General features: G+C 39.8%; 1 protein-coding gene across 3 annotated transcripts in view; it reads right to left on the reverse strand.

Annotated features, from left to right (window-relative positions):
* INTS8 (integrator complex subunit 8) overlaps positions 1 to 16,521 on the reverse strand; it is a 50,819-nt gene that overhangs the window by 6,475 nt on the left and 27,823 nt on the right. For all 3 annotated transcript variants that reach the window (XM_072803856.1, XM_072803857.1, XM_072803858.1), the window contains 8 exons: positions 14,287 to 14,488; positions 10,233 to 10,354; positions 6,370 to 6,554; positions 5,917 to 5,950; positions 4,756 to 4,812; positions 4,601 to 4,662; positions 1,966 to 2,084; positions 290 to 393 (listed from right to left, as the gene is read on the reverse strand). In XM_072803856.1, the coding sequence (XP_072659957.1) occupies positions 290 to 393; positions 1,966 to 2,084; positions 4,601 to 4,662; positions 4,756 to 4,812; positions 5,917 to 5,950; positions 6,370 to 6,554; positions 10,233 to 10,354; positions 14,287 to 14,488 (885 nt within the window). The remainder of the gene's footprint in view (positions 1 to 289; positions 394 to 1,965; positions 2,085 to 4,600; positions 4,663 to 4,755; positions 4,813 to 5,916; positions 5,951 to 6,369; positions 6,555 to 10,232; positions 10,355 to 14,286; positions 14,489 to 16,521) is intronic.

Raw genomic sequence — 16,521 nt, forward strand, 5'->3', positions numbered from 1 at the left:
TGTGGTGTTCTGGAGTTTTGTCATCGTTATTTTATGGAAAAAGGTCAGCTGGAGGGAGACTATAAGGTAAGATGCTGAAATCAGTTTTGGACAGGTTGAGTTTCAGGTGTTCTAGGAAATCAATGCAGCAATGATCTATAGGCCCTGAAAATATGGAGAGGAACTGGGTCCAGAGCATTCAATTTAGGAGTTACCATCATATACGTGGAAATAAACTCACCCCGAAAGAGGTCCAGGAAAATGAAAGCATTCAGGTAGACAAGAAAGAGAGCCCACAGAAACAACTTACCTGGTCTGTATACACGTCAGGGGGCACAGCTTTATTGAAGAAATCAGAACACACAGCTCCTGCCTGCAGGTAATAGTGAAGAGCTGCCGAATACTGATTTGTTGCTGAAGTAGAAAAATGGAAATGCAGAATTACCTATTAGACATACATATTAGAAAAAACAGACAAGGCCTCTTTTGTGAAGAGCTGGGTATTATACTTCATGAGTTGAAAAAAGCAGACTCAAAAACAAAACAAAACCAGACTCAAACCACAAGACTACAGATAACACTCAACAAGGACAACACAGAAAAATCGCATCTTTAAAAACTATTTTAAGGAAGCAATAGGATATGCTCCTTGCTTTCTAACGGATTAGCCAAAAATTTAGCTCACAGAAATTAAGTATTGGAGGTATTTGTTTCCCAAACACCCACTAGAAACACGCCTAATTTGCTGAGGTAGTTTATCTTCAGTAAATCTATTTTGAATATAGGTATTAAGATCTTGAGAATAAGTTATTTGGGGGGTTAGGGTGAAAATGAACATTAAAACTGGTATTTAGGGGGATCCCTGGGTGGCTCAGTGGTTTAGCACCACCTTCAGCCCAGGGCGTGATCCTGGAGACCCAGGATCGAGTCCCACGTCGGGCTCCTTACATGGAGCCTGCTTCTCCCTCTGCCTGTGTCTCTGCCTCTCTGTCTCTCATGAATAAATAAATAAAATATTTTTTTAAAAAAACTAGTAATTATTGGGACGCCTAGATGGCTCAGTGGTTGGGCATCAGCCTTTAGCTCAGGGCATGATCCTGCGGTCCTGAGATCAAGTCCCACGTCAGGCTCCCTGCATGGAGCCTGCTTCTCCCTCTGCAGAGACACAGACAGAGGGAGAAGCAGACTCCTCCTGGCAGTTACGCATCTGCCTTTAGCCCAGGGCCTGATGCCAGGGTCCTGGGATCGAGTCCCACATCCGACTCCCCGCAAGGAGCCTCCTTCTCCCTCTGCCTGTGTCTCTGCGCCTCTCTCTCTGTGTCACTCATGAATAAATAAAATCTTAAAAAAAAAAAAGTGTCTAAACAGATTTTAAAATAGCATATTTAGACTAGAACATTTTAAAATAGCAATCTTACAGGGTCGCCCCTGGATGGCTCAGTCAATTAAGCGTCCAACTCCTGGTTTCAGCTCAGGTTGTAATAATTCATTTTTTAAAGTAGTGATTTTACAAACTAAACTTTAACTTCTTTCCCTAGGAATGTTTTAACTGACTTAGTAGATGAACATTCACTTTTTCAAAAGAAAAAAAGAGTTAACAAAAATTTAAAGCATCTGAACCAAAGGCTCAACATGGAAAAATGAATATATGAATGAGTATATCTAGGAAGAAGAATTAGAGGTCAAAACAAGACTTAAAGTAGTGTGGAGGGACGCCTGGGTGACTCAGTGGTCGAGCGTCTGCCTCCAGCTCAGGGCATGATCCTGGAGTTCCGGGATCGAGTCCCGTATCGGGCTCCCTGCCTGGAGCCTGCTTCTCCCTCTGCCTGTGTCTCTGCCTCTCTCTCTGTGTCCCTCATGAATAAATAAATAAATTCTTTAAAACAAAATAAAGTATTGGGGAAAAATGTGTAATGTATTAATTTTTTGCTTCTAAAAGTGCTACAAAAAAGAACAAACCACAAAGCAACCATGCATCTCACTTACCAAAATAAATGTCTGCCTGAATAATTAACCAGGAATGGTTGTTTGGATTTATACTGAGGGCATATCGAACCAGCTCTTTCACTGTGATTGCCACAGCTTCAAAGTCCACTGACTGGAGGCTTCAAAGGAAAAAAAAAAAAAAACAAATAACCCACAATGAACATTAATCTCTTTCAACTTTAAATTCCATATATTTATTAAAAACAAAAAGATTAAGCCAAAATTTAGGTGACCAAAATACAATGCTACATATTCCTGAGAGTAGACCCATTAAAACCATCACAGCTAAGTGTAGGAGAGCGGAAGGAGGGCCCGGGCCAGCTGCTCTGGGCCGGGTTAAACCTGCAGCCCTCTGATGCAGAGAGCCCTCTGCAGCCCTCTGTGAGCCTACCCGCCAGCCCCGGCCCTGCTGCCCCCCGGAGGCAGTAGGGCACAGCCGGAGAGAACACGGGCTCCGGGTCAGACCCCCGGGAGGCTCAGGTCCTAGCTCTAGCATTACAAGGTGAAGCTGGATAAAGTGCTTCCCGCTGGGAGGGGTCAGATCCGGCCATAATCTACCAGCCTCCCCAGGACAGCAGGAAAGCTGCGGTACTGTCAGCTGGATTATACATTTACAGCTAAATGACTGAAACTCCTTTGTGATATTTTATAGAAATCTATAAAATGTTGGGTTGCCCGGGGGGCTCTGCGGTTGAGTGTTTTGCCTTGGGCCCAGGGCGTGACCCCGGGGTCCCAGGATCGCATCCCGTGTCGGGCTCCCCGCATGGAGCCTGCTTCTCCCTCTGCGTGTGTCTCTGCCTCTCTCTGTGTCTCTCATGAATGAATAAACACAATCTTTTTAAAAATTAAATTTAAATTAAAAAAAGAAAAAACTTCGTAGAACCTGCTCATGAATATAGGAGTGAAGAGGAGCAGGGAGGTAGACATCTCGGCAGCCTGGCTCTAGTCTGGGGCAGAGGCAGAGGAAGTCCTCGACCATTAATAGGAATGGGGAATTTGGGGGGCCGCCTGGGTCAGCAGTTGAGCCTCTGCCTTTGGCCCAGGTCGTGACCCCAGGGTCTCAGGATCGAGCCCTGCATCAGGCTCCCTGCATGGAGCCTGCTTCTCCCTCTGCCTGTCTCCACCTGTCTCCTGCGTCTCTCACGATTAACAAATAAAATTTTTAATTTATTAAAAAAAGAGAAATTTATAAAATGTTACCAAGAATTCTACCTACATATCAAATAACTGATCTTAAAATAGCCATACTTAATTCATGCCATTCTCACACTATTCTTGGGAGTCAATAAAGACTCCTGCTCAGGAGAAGTGTTTTTTTTTTTTTTTCTGGTCATTTGGTCACATTTTATTTTCTCTAGGTCAATTTACATAAAAGTATTTATCATGAAGATAATAGTTATTAAGACTATTATGTGTCAGTTCTTATTCTAAACACCTCGTTTAGAAAATGTATTAATTTATTTAATCCTCACAAATCTGAGGTAGGTACTATTCCTATATCCACTTAATAAATGAGGAAATGGACTAAGAAAGCAACTTATCCCTAACCCCTAACCCTAACCCTAACTCACCCACCTTTGACCCTCCAAGCCTCTACATGAGATGCACAACAACTTCCAATCTCCAAGCTTGGGATGAAAGCAAAGTACTCTCAATCTACAGACTGCTTATCTACCTACTAAAATCTTTTCTTCTTCAAATATGCCACAAAGAACAATAAAATAAGGCCTAGTCCTGCCTTTTAGGCACAAAGTGGGGGAAAAAAAGGGCAGCCTGGCGGGAAGAAAAAGTAACTTCTGTGAGGAAAGAAATGGGACTCCTGAATGAGAAGCTGCTATGTGTAGGAAGAGAAATGTGTAAATAGTTTCTTCTAGAAAAAGAACATTTTCTTCTCCCTCTCCAAAATTCCATCATCTTCTTACAATTCTCAGGAAATGAAAGAGAGAACATTTCTTTTTTTTTTTTTTTTTTTTTAATATGTCCCTGTTGTGTGTCACACACTAGGTATTTTTTTTTTTTTTTTTTTTTATTTATTTATTTATTTATTTATTTATGATAGTCACACACAGATAGAGAGAGAGAGACAGAGACACAGGCAGAGGGAGAAGCAGGCTCCATGCACCAGGAGCCCGACGTGGGATTCGATCCTGGGTCTCCAGGATCGCGCCCTGGGCCAAAGGCAGGCGCCAAACCGCTGCGCCACCCAGGGATCCCGAGAGAACATTTCTTAACGTATCCAAGAACTTAGTAACTAAAAAGGGTTTGGGAGCCTCTGACAATCACAGCATTAGAACAGACCCACAAAGAATTATCAAAAAATCATTTTCAGAAAGATACTTGTAAAAGATGTAAAATGCTGGAAACCTAACAGGAAATTTTTTTTGACCTCGATTTTCTAATTCTACCCATTGACAAAATATCAGGATCACTTAGGGATCTTTTTCAACCAAAGGCTGGTATACCTTAGCTCTTACAGTCACACCATATTCATTTTTAGGAAAATAATGGCTGCAAAAGAGAAACTAACTTGGCTGTAGAATCCTTATAGACTTTAGCCTTTTAGTCAAATTATTCGAGGTTATCTGTATCAGGATGGTTTCTAAATACATAAATAATAAGTTATAATACATCTTACTTGGGGATGGAGGATGGCCAAATAGAAATGTGCTCAGCTGTAATATCATTCACAATGTCCTCCTTAAAAAAAAAAAAAAAAAAAAAATTTAAAGTGTGATTTTAACAGGAAATTTCTTTCAAAGATTTTTTTTAATAAAATTATAAAATACTGACCCGAACGTTGTGAAGTTTCACAAATAGTGACAAAATAATAGTCAAAACCAATGGTTCCTACAATAAAGAAAATACAGAATCCTTAAATATTATATGTATTTAATATTCCTCCTATCAACCTCAGGAATACCAAGTATTTTCTCTCTAAAGATTCTTTGACTTTAGAAATGTACCATCTTCTTTAGTTTAAAGCATACACACTACAGGTCAAGTTTATTTTTAATCTCATGAAAGAAATCACAGTATATAATTTACACAAAAATTACCCTACTTAGGGGAGCTTGGGGGCTCGGTTGGTTGAATGTCTGATTCTTGGTTTTGGCTCAGGTCATGATCTCAGGGGTGTGAGATCAAGCCCCGAGTTGGGCTCTGCTCTCAGCATGGAGGGACCTTGAGATTCTCTCCCCCTCTCTGTCCCTCCCCAGATCACACGGGCGCGCGTGTGTGTGTGTGTGTGTGTCACACACACACACAGTTTCTCTCTAAAATAAATAAATCTTAAAAGACAAATTACCATATTTAGGTGACTGGTTTATGGTGCTCAAGTCTCTTCAGATGACTTTTTGAATTGAGTAAATCTCTTTTCCAATTAGAATTTCCAGCTATCCCTAAAAAAATTTTTTTTTTCCTTACTCAACATTTAAAGGATGGAATCTAGGTTATGTCCAGTAAATAGATGTAACATTAATCCTAGCAAAAATTAAAGCTAGGCTTCACACATCCAGCCCTATTAGGAAGACTGCTTTAGGGACGCCTGGGTGGCTCAGCAGTTTAGCGCCTGCCTTCAGCTCAGCGCGTGATCCTGGAGTCCTGGGATCGAGTCCCACATCGAGCTCCCTGCATGGAGCCTGCTTCTCCCTCTGCCTGTGTCTCTGCCTCTCTCTCTCTGTCTCTCTCATGAATAAATAAATAAAATCTTAAAAGGGGGGGGGGAGACTGCTTTAAAATTTAAAAAACACCTGTTCTATTCACTAAAACATGTAAAGGTAAATGCACAATAAACCTCTCCATTCAGACCATCTCAACTTCAGGAATGATCACTGAAGATAATAAGCACACTATACAGAGCACTTATAACCAGCATTTAAACACTCAATATTTTTCAGTCCTATTTTATGAAAATCAGTAGTAATAATTAGATCAACTTTTAGTAAGACTTACCCGTAATTTTTTGATAAAGGAAAGTAGTTCGCTCCTACAAAAAACACAAATTTTGTATACACATTTACTATCTGAAATTAGAAAGTAAATTATAGATGTAAGTTTATTCCTAACTCTCCAATTCTGCATGTATGAAAGAGCATAATGTTCTATTGTCAAACAAACCTAATAAAACAATTTCTCTGTTTTAATCACATGTGACTTCTTCAACACTATGCAGTCACAGGCATCACTGATTCTGATTTCTGGAAGATACTAAATGACTAACAATCTCTTAAAAATAACATTTATAAACAGAAGACATTTCCAAAGGTGGCCATGTCAGTCCAGAGATCAGCACCAGAGAACTAACACTGTCCATCTCTATGATATACAAGGATAAAGGCAGATGCTCTTGAAACAGTACAAACAGAACAAATAATAAACTCAAAAAATAAACTGACAGAAACATACCGATACATTATACCTAATGTAGATTCCCTCTGCTTTATTAAACTAACTCTGCCATCATTTCCTCGTTTGTGTTGACTGGACACACTACAGATCTGAACAACAACTTCCCAAAGGTCTTTAGCAGTCCGTCTACTTTCTTTAGGGCCAGGAAGTTCTTTGCATGTAGCTGCTAAAAGCTGTCCAAGCTATAACACGAAAAACAGAAAATATACAAAAAAATAATTTGTGACATCATACATCTAAGTTCTATTATTAAGGCACACTTAAAGAAGGATAACTACCCAAATATACCACAGTTATTTTACGTTGTGCCTTCTATCCAACCGCTGAGGAACGTTAGAGCTCACTGTCTACTGACGGATCAGAAATCTGAATGGGGAAGAGAATGCTCTGGTTCTACTGCATTATAAGGCTCATTTTTTCTATACAATTAATGAGGACAAAAACAAGTAGAGTCTAATTACAAAACTGAGACAAAGCAGAGAGGTACATGATTTATGAAGAGTATGTGTGTGGAGGGGTACCAAGCTGGTAAATAGTATGATCCCACTTAAAGGGGTGGGGGCTGTGTGTGTGTGTGTGATGGAACATATATACAATGTTAACTGTGGTAAAAGCCCAGAGGTGCAATTAAAATAGTGCTTAAGGGGATCCCCGGGTGGCTCAGTGGTTGAACATCTGCCTTCAGCCCAGGGTGTGACCCCGGGGTCCTGGGATCGAGTCCCACATCGAGATCCCCGCAGGGGGTAAGATCTAGAACAACCTCTCTCTAAGAAAAAGCCACTGGGGCTACTGCAGCTGTGAGGAAGCAGCAAAAAGGAAGGACAGACTACTGAAGCTGAACGATCTGATAGAGGCAGCCTTAGAGACCAAAAATGCAGGAAGAATCCATAAAGAGTGCAATGGCTGAAAGCAAAAGTCAGAGAAAAAACAGGCTCAAAAGGTAGAGGTGGGAAAAAAACAGACACAAGTCAAGTTGAGCACTTCCTACATTCCCTCTGTAATTTCCCAAAAAGAGGGCCCCTCTAGCCTTCGTCCTTATTAAATCTTACACATCATTGCTCTTGTAGAGAGTGAAGTGGCAAAGATCATTTCAAGTCCATCAGGAAACCCCAGATGCCCAACTGGACCTAGAAAATAGGATGGGGTCCCCACTGCTGACGGTAGCTTTTAAGGAGGTGGTCATACTATGACAAGATGAAAACTGATACTTTTCCCAATCTTTTTATAATAAAAAATGTCACACAGAAAATCTGAATAGTCCCCTGACACCTGCAGACCGGACTCACCGTCGCTGCTCTGCACACATTTTGGAGCCTACGTGTACTGTTTGCCGGCTCCTAAGCTGCAGACACCACACCTCGTCCCTAAGACCTTTGGGAGGTATCTCCAGGGACGGGAATACTCACCTTCATAGCCACAACTGCATGATCACACCTAAGGTAATTTAGAACGCCGGTGCCTCCTAAGGCAGTAGAAATGATGTAAAAACCCTAGCTGTGGGCGCCTGGGTGGCTCAGGGGTTAAGCTTCCGACTCTTGATTCCTCCTCAGGTCATGTCAGGGTCATGAGATTGAGCCCTGCATTGTGGACTCGGTGCTGCGGGGGGAGCCTGCTTAGGATCCACTTCCTCCCTCCCTCTCTGGCTATCCCCACCCCCGCACCACTGGCACTCTTTTTCTAACAAAAAACAAAAACAAAAAACAAAAAACACAAAAACCCTAGGGGTGCTCTGTGAATGGACATCAAGGAGTCCACAGTCTGAAGAACATTTCACCCTATTTGCCTACTGCACACAAGTTCGTTTAGATAGCCAGGGCCACCGTATGTGCAGCTACTGACTGCAGTGCAGTGCAGGGCTACTGTAGCTCCTTATCTCAATTCATTTGCCATTGTCAACAATCACATGCTTAGTTGAAGGTCACTTTCGTTAATTTACTTGAAAGTAAGAATTTTGAGAAGTCTTAGGCCCCAGGGGCACCTGGCTGGCTCAGTCAGAACATGTGACTCTTGATCTTGGGGTGGTGAGTTCAAGCCCCACACTGGGTACCAAGATTACTTAAATAAGTAAACTTAAAGAAAAAAAAAAAAGCCTTGGGCCCAAATCAATTGAATTCCATAAACATCTATGTGTGGGAACCAAACAAAGCACTGAGAATATAGAAAGTAAGTATCCAGATTATACAGGTTCAGTGCAACAAAAATGTATGTCCATGGTGCAAAAGTAGCAGGGCCAGTGGCACAGTTCAAAGGTAATAAGAGGAGAAAGTGATTTACTCATTTGCAGAGAAAGGAATAAGGCAAAGCTTCGAAGAAGCCACACCAACAGGCAGAAGCGGACAGGGCACCCTGGCTAAGCGACCAAATGGCACATGCTTACATGCAGAGGTGGAGAAAGCATCGGCGTACAGAGCCCTGGTAGTACTCAGAGTACTCTGGTACCGCCAGCACAGAACCAGTGTGACCAAGGAGCAGGAACCAGCACACTGAGGAAGAAGCACCTATACCTTAAGGCCTTGTAGGCCACACTCAAAAGACATAGGTCTTTGTCCTATGCTACTACTATTACCACCAAGCCCTCCTCCTCCTCCTATTAGCTAGTCTCTTACAACCCACGCGTCCATCAGCCTGTGCACTTTCCAATATACCACACTCATCCAAGAGGGAGACTGTATAGTTTCATATTATTTCAAAAGATCACATTTTAGTTACATGCTTAATTAAGATTATTCCCTTTCCTTTTTATGATTAACAGAATATTCAAATAAAAAAAACTTGAAAAATAAAACTGATAAAAATCACCTAATATTCCACTATCCAGAGATAATGACTGCTAATATCCTTCCAGACTTTTCCCTTCCCATGTGTATCCATGTCCCACGCCAAATTCCAATTTTGGAAACTGCTCCAAATTATAGTATTTTCAAAACAAAGTCCCTTACTCTAGACTTCTTTCTCTGACAAGGGAGCAAGGCGCCAACTAGGGAAGGTGCCACACAAACCCTAACCAGATGAGATGATGAAATGCTTCAGTGACTCTTCAGCAAGGTCACCAGATATCCCTCCTTCTTCTGGGCCAGATCAAGGAGACTGCAGGAAGCAGTGGGAGAACTCAGCCCAAAATCAGGCAACTTGCAGCACAATATCCTGTGCCCTTGTACACGGCAAGCCATCAAACACACACTCAGGTCCGCTGAAGCACAGCTCCCCAGAACTCATTGCTGAGAGAAGCAAAGAAAAAGCTACTGTACAGTCCTGAGCAACAAGCTAGGATCATAAAAGGAAATATCTGGAACAAAATGGTTCTCTCTGAGACCTTATTAAAGACCAAGACTATGGGGCATAATCAGACAAATACTCTAGATATGAGGAAATCACGATACAGAAATTTCACTAAAAAAGCAGATATAATCCAATGTCTAAAATTTCAAAGAGAAGGATGATTCAAATTATGACAATAAATTTTAGGAACAAAAGGAAGAAAAACTTTACAAAAGAAATGAGTGAATCTTCAGAGAGTTGAAATGAGCTCAGTTTTTAAAAGGACATACATGAAATTAGGAGGAAAAAACAAAGTAAAAAAGTGACAAGAGTCTTGTGCCTGGGTGGCTCAGTCAGTTAAGTGTCGGCCTTCAGCTCAGGTCATGATCATCCCAGGGTCCTGGGATCAAGCCCCGCAGGAGGCTCCCAGCTCAACAAAGAGTCCACTTCCCCCTTTTCTCTCTTCCTCCACCTCTTTGATCTGCTTTTGCTTGCTCTCTCTCAAATAAATAAAATCTTAAAAAAAAAAAAAAAACAACTAAAGAAACGGGTACAATAATCTCATCCTAATAATCCTTTTGTTTAGATTAAACACAAGTTACCTTTACGTATGGATTATTCTGAAGCAGAAATGCAGGAACTTGCAGTGTAAGGTATTCATTTTCCCTCCAGTTTAACATAAAAGCAACACACTCCTCAGCAATAACTTGACGAAGAGGAATATCTAAAAAGAGGAAAACAGTCGGAATTACCATCATAACATTAAAATGAGAACAAAGCAAATACGTACTAAGATTTCAGTTAAACAAATTAAAAAGTATCTGTAGATGAAAAAATAGAAAAATTCTAAAGTTTTACATTTCTTCCAGAAAGTTAAGGTTTCCCAACAAAAGACTGCATGGTCCTACTAATCAACAAAACCATCTGCTAAGAATATTTTACATACCCAATGCCCTCCTGAGGAAGTTCACAGTACCTGTCCTCTAGAAACTTGTAATTCAAGTGAGCAGAGAACACACAAAAAAGTGCAATGGTACATACAGTATAAACTTTTAGCACATTTAGATCACAGAAATAGCTAAAACATAGAATTGTAACAACTCTGAGTAAACGTAGTTTAAATATTTCTGATTAAAATGTAATAAATACTCCTAAGAAACAAGTCATTCACTTTAAAAAAATACTGACTATACCAAAAACAATTTTAAATAAAAATGAGACCCCCTCCAAAAAAAACAAACACCCAGAATTGTTTTGAACAAAAAAAGGAACTGTTTTGCACATAATTTCCTTTGAAATAATTATTAAATATACCTTAATATAAAATAGGTTACAAATGTTCATAGCTCAAAGTATATACCATTCAGGTTTTTTTTTTTTTTTTCCATTCAGGTGTTAATGTACTTCAGCAAAAAGAAAAAAAAATCAAAAGAATGCTAAATAACAATGTTAACTGAAAACAGAGCTATTAAATGTCTTGAGTACCTATATTTTCATCTTTCTAAAAAAGACAGCCTGGCTCTTTATTTCTCACCTTACCCAAAAAGGATTTGAAATGAAAAAAGAGTGGTAAAGGAACACAGCAAAATAAATTATACATTATTTGTATCACTGTCAAAAACAAACAAACAACCAGAAGTGAAAGTAGTATCCCCAATGCATGCCTATCACTGAGTTCAAGATCACACAGCATTTGGCTCCAAGGCTTCCTTTATTCACCCAGCACTCCTCAATAAAAGACCAACAAAGGTTCTTAAAAATAAATCCGAATCTAGGGAGAATTCTGATACAGCCTGAAAAGCAGTAATTTGAAGATTTAACTTCCTTGTATGCATCTCAATGCAATTAATCATTATCTCTAAATGTAGAGTCCTATGCTACAACAGGAACCCAGAGCAGGCCTAGAATTCAATTTTTCTGAAATCTAAGGAACATAACAGGACAAGTATCTCAATAGAACGTTACCTAAAATACAAAGGTATTAAAAGTTGAGGAATTTCAGGCACCTGGGTGGTTTGGTCAGTTGTAGCGTCCAACTCTTGATTTCAGCTGAGGTCATGATCCCAAAGTTGTGGGATGGAGTTCCATATTGGGCTCCAGGCTCAGGTGGGAGTTTGCTTAAGATTCTCTCCCTCCCTCTTCCTCTGCCACCCCCCCACTTGCATGCACACTCACATGCTCTCTAAAATGTCTTTTTTTAAAAAATTAATAAAAGTAGGAAAATTTCTCCCATAAGACATTACTGGCTTTAGAATAACTAATCTGTAGTCCTTATTTATAAACAGAAGGATGGATCTGTTGTCCATTAACATCACTTCCAATTCCTGATAGAGACAGGCCAATCCACATTAATACCCTCTTTTACAGAGGGCATGCATCTAATTTGATCAAAATTGACCCAATATCACCAGGGAACAATTTTTTTTTCCTTAAAAAAAGAGGGAGGAGGGGCACCCGGGTGGTACAGTTTATCAGGCCTCCAACTCCTGATTTCAGCTGAGGTCATGCATCTGCATCAGGGGACTGAGCCTGTGCTGGGCTCTCCTTCTCCCCACCCTACTGCCCCCTCAACCTACAGGCTCTCACGAAAGAACAAACCTTAAAAGAAAAGAGAGGAAAAGGCAGAGGACACCTTTTTGTACCGCTCCGCCTCCCGACCCATGGAGAGACCCGACTCTCACAGTGGCAGTGGAGTGCAGAGCTGTCAAACATCAGAGCCAGGTATCTGCTGAACCCAGGGACCTCAGTCTGTAACTGAGGCTTGAAGACCAGGAACTGAGTCTGTGTTTGCTCCTCCTAACAATAAAGGATATGCTTGCCTTTCTGTTTTAAACACTATTTGTAACACAAACTAAGGGACAAGCAGCTAAACATCCAACAAGAACTTACATAAATTATGTGCAGTCCTAGGAGTCTTAGACCAAAAACAGAAAGTGATATGAATTCCAAACCACTTAAAGGTCAAAAACGTACTACAAACAGACCTGTGCTTATTTAAAGGCATTTCCATCCATTTCAAAGATTAACCTGGACTGATGGGTTCGAATCACTGTTATGTCCCTTACTGCATGACTTTGGCCAAATTCCTTAACCTCTCCGCACCTGTTTCCTGACTTATGAACAGGAATAATTAAAGTAGCTACAGGAATAATTAAAGTAGCTACTTCACAGACCTGCCACCAGGACTAAATGAGTCATGCACCTAAAGCTCTTAGAATAGCTGACGCGTGCAGCTAACACTCAACAATGTTAGAATTTTTAAAAATTCCTTTTACTTTCAGAGAAATCATACAAAAAATCAAACTTCCACCTTATTTAAAACACACACACACGCACACACAGCATGTGTCAGTTGATAATACCAGTATGAGATCAATTATTTTTTAACATTTTTATTTATTTATTTCAGAGAAAGAGTGTGAGAGAGGCAAGCAGGAGCAGGGAGACTGATGAGGGGCTCAATCCCAGAACGCCAGGATCATGACCAGAGCCGAAGGCAGACACTTAATCAACTGAGCTACCCACGTGCCCCATGGATCAATTCGTAAGACATTAAAGGGCACTGACGCATTAAAACTCATACAGTGCTAAAAAGTTGTATTATTTCCTAGAAATCAGAATGTTTATCCAAAAGACTCAAAGGCCAGAAGCCATTTCTGTTTTGGCACATTACTAACACCTTCCTTTACACTTCAATTTTATAGCTTTAAATGTGTACAGTATGTTTTAATTGCTCTAAATATTAGTAAAAGATTTATAATTAGGAAACTGCTTTAATTAAGCAAGATTTACATACAACAGAGATAGTTTATACAATAAGCCCCTTTTCCTAACAACATAGTTACACTTACAATTGGTCACACAAGGTCTGTTCCTAAAGTGACAGGCGAGTTCTTGACCCCCTGGCAATCTGATTTCTGTGACGGTAATGAGGAATCAAACATTCAACCTATACTTACTAGAACATTTTAATTCTTTGTTAAAAGAGTATCTTAAAATTGCCATATAGTTTTATACTTCGCTGAACAATGTTTCCTCAATATTCATTTCCACCTGAGACCTGACTTTCCTCACTTGGAAAGAGGGTGTTCACAGATATACTTAGTTAAGATGAGATCATACAGAATTAGGACAGACCCTAAATCCAATGACCGTTGCCTTCGTAAGAGGACACACACACACACACCCCTCCCCCAAAGACACACTGGGAAGGCCACGTAACAAAGGAGGCAGAGACAGAGTGTGAAGCGCCAGGCCAAGGAATGCCCAAGACTGCTGGGAGCCACCTGAAGCTAGAAAAAGCTTCAATGAGAGCGTGGCCCTGCAGACACCCTGATTTCAGGTATCTAGTCTCCAAATATGTGAGAGAATAAACTTCTGTTTTAAATCATCTAGCTTGTGGTACTTTGTTATGGTAATCCTAGGAAATGGAATAGTTTCCCTACATTATCCTCAATGTTTAAGAGATCTCTACACCTGATTTCTGTTCTAGGAGAGCAGTAACTTTTTTAAAGATGGCAAATTAAATAAATAAATAAATAAATAAATAAATAAATAAATAAATAAGGTTGGCAAAAAGCCAAGGACATGTTAAGATTCTTCCCTACAATTACTTGAGTAGCACATTTCTGAAATTTGACTTTGTGAACGTCTTACCAGGAAGCCTCATTTCCAGATATCCCCGCACCCTACTAATAAGATCAGAAGGAGGCCTCTCTCCTGATTGCCCTGTTCCAGCTTCATGTGTATGAATATCCAAAAGCAGCATCTCATTCAGCATGACCTGACGAAGTTTCGGTGAGAACTCTGTCACCAATTCCAAACAAGCAGCAAACAGCTGTTTGGCATGGGAAAAGTCCTATAGAAAGAAATAACAGATCACTGGCTCACCTTTCCTCTAGAATCAAAAAATGTACATGAGTACAGAACAAAGAATTCATTTAAATGAATTTAATGATTTACACATTTAAATGAATTACACTGATTATCCTGGAGAATGAAGCCAGATTATCTTTTATCATCTGTGTCACTGATTTATTCCAATACATACTTAATTCTTTTGTAATTAAAATCCAATAAACAGTATAAAAACATGCTATATTATTAAACAAGCTGTACATAAATTGTAACCAAAAAAAGCTTTTATAGAACTTACATATTATATACACATCATATACATATACTTTATATATATAAGCTATATATATTATATACACATACATAATATATACATACACATAAATTATACATTTTAAACATATATATGTATATACAGAATGCATACAGATTCTGTGACAAGTACCCTACTATACCTAGGCTATACATTCTTCAACAAGGTTTCACATTCTAAAATCTTTGCACACACCCCTTACTAGTTCACGTCATTGGCTAATAAATAAATACACTACAATCCAACCCTTTTCTTACATATCTGCTACTAATTTTTTCCAAGAGAAGTCTTCATTCATTCTGTCTTCCCACATGCCTCCTTGACTCCTACCCCCAAGACAATGAAGAAATAGTTTTTACTAAATGACGATCTTCTCATTGTGCAACCTATTGACCACTTTTCAGTTATCTTACAGTGCTTGAGGGCTGCAATCACAGGGCTGCCCACTCCCTTGTTCTTGACATTCTCTCCATTCCCTTGGCTATTATGACTTGACCTCGGTCTGGTCCTCATACCCACCATGCCACTGTTTCTTGGACCCGATGTTGCATCCTCTCAGTTCTGTATATTCTCCCTGGGTGATTTCTAAGGCCTCCCAAATCTGTATTTCTAGCCCAGATCATTCCCCAAACTTCAGGCTGTTTCCAGTTATAGGCCCAAATTAACCACTATAAAAATGAATAATCCTTCAAAAATGTTTTTCTGTATATTTACTTGCTGGCATCCAAAGCAGAAAGCTAAGTATTGTTTTCCATTTTTTTTTCCCTCCCTCTTGCCTTCTCATCGCACATCAATAAGCAATCAATTCTAGATTTTACCTCCTAATGTTTCCCTCTGTTTTCTTTTATCCTTTCTAATACTTGTGCCACTTACTAGCTGCGTGACCTTGGACAATACCTTTGACTCTGATTTCCCACCTACAAAACTGAGCTAACACCTTCTACACAGTTTGTGTGTATGTGTGAAGAATAAATGAAAGAATAAATATATATGAAAACTGCAGAATAATCTCTGCGCCCAATAAACGTTAGTTATTTTAGGCGTGGAAAAAGAAAAGCTGCCAATGACAAGCCGCCTATTATAAATTTTTCAATAGCTCCACAATTATACAGAGCTGTATAGTCCAATATGGTAGCCACTAGCTATATGTGGCTACTGAGCATGTGAACTGTGACCAGTCCAAACTGGCTATTTTATTTTACACTTGAGGTGTAAAATACTACATTTTGAATGAAAACCTAGCACACACATTAGAAAAAGAAAAATCTAGTGTTAGTCTAGAAATAGTTCTCAAAACTTAGCATGCATCAAAATGGAGGGCCTATTAAAACAGACTGCTGGTCCTCATCCCCAATTTCTGATTCAGCAGGTCAAGAGTGGGACCCAATATTTAGCATTTCTAACAAGTTCCCAAATGTGGCCAATGCTGCTGGTGTGGCAACCATGCTTTGAAGGACCTCTGGTTTATAGCACTATCTACTAACGGTTCTTTGCTCCCTACCCTCTTAAAAACAGTTTTAAGTAAAAATTTCTATCAGAAATTGAATATTTAACCTCAGAAATATTTCTGGAGGGAGAGTTTAAGGAGATGCTAAAGTGTAGAAAAATACAGACTTTCTGAATAAATGAATTACACAGGATGCCTGGGTGGCTCAGCAGTTTAGCGTCTGCCTTTGGCTCAGGTCGTGATCCCAGAGTCCTGGAATCGAGCCCCAAATCGG

This window comes from Canis lupus, chromosome 28, assembly GCF_048164855.1.
Source record: "Canis lupus baileyi chromosome 28, mCanLup2.hap1, whole genome shotgun sequence".
In the NCBI taxonomy this organism is placed as follows: Eukaryota; Metazoa; Chordata; class Mammalia; order Carnivora; family Canidae; genus Canis; species Canis lupus.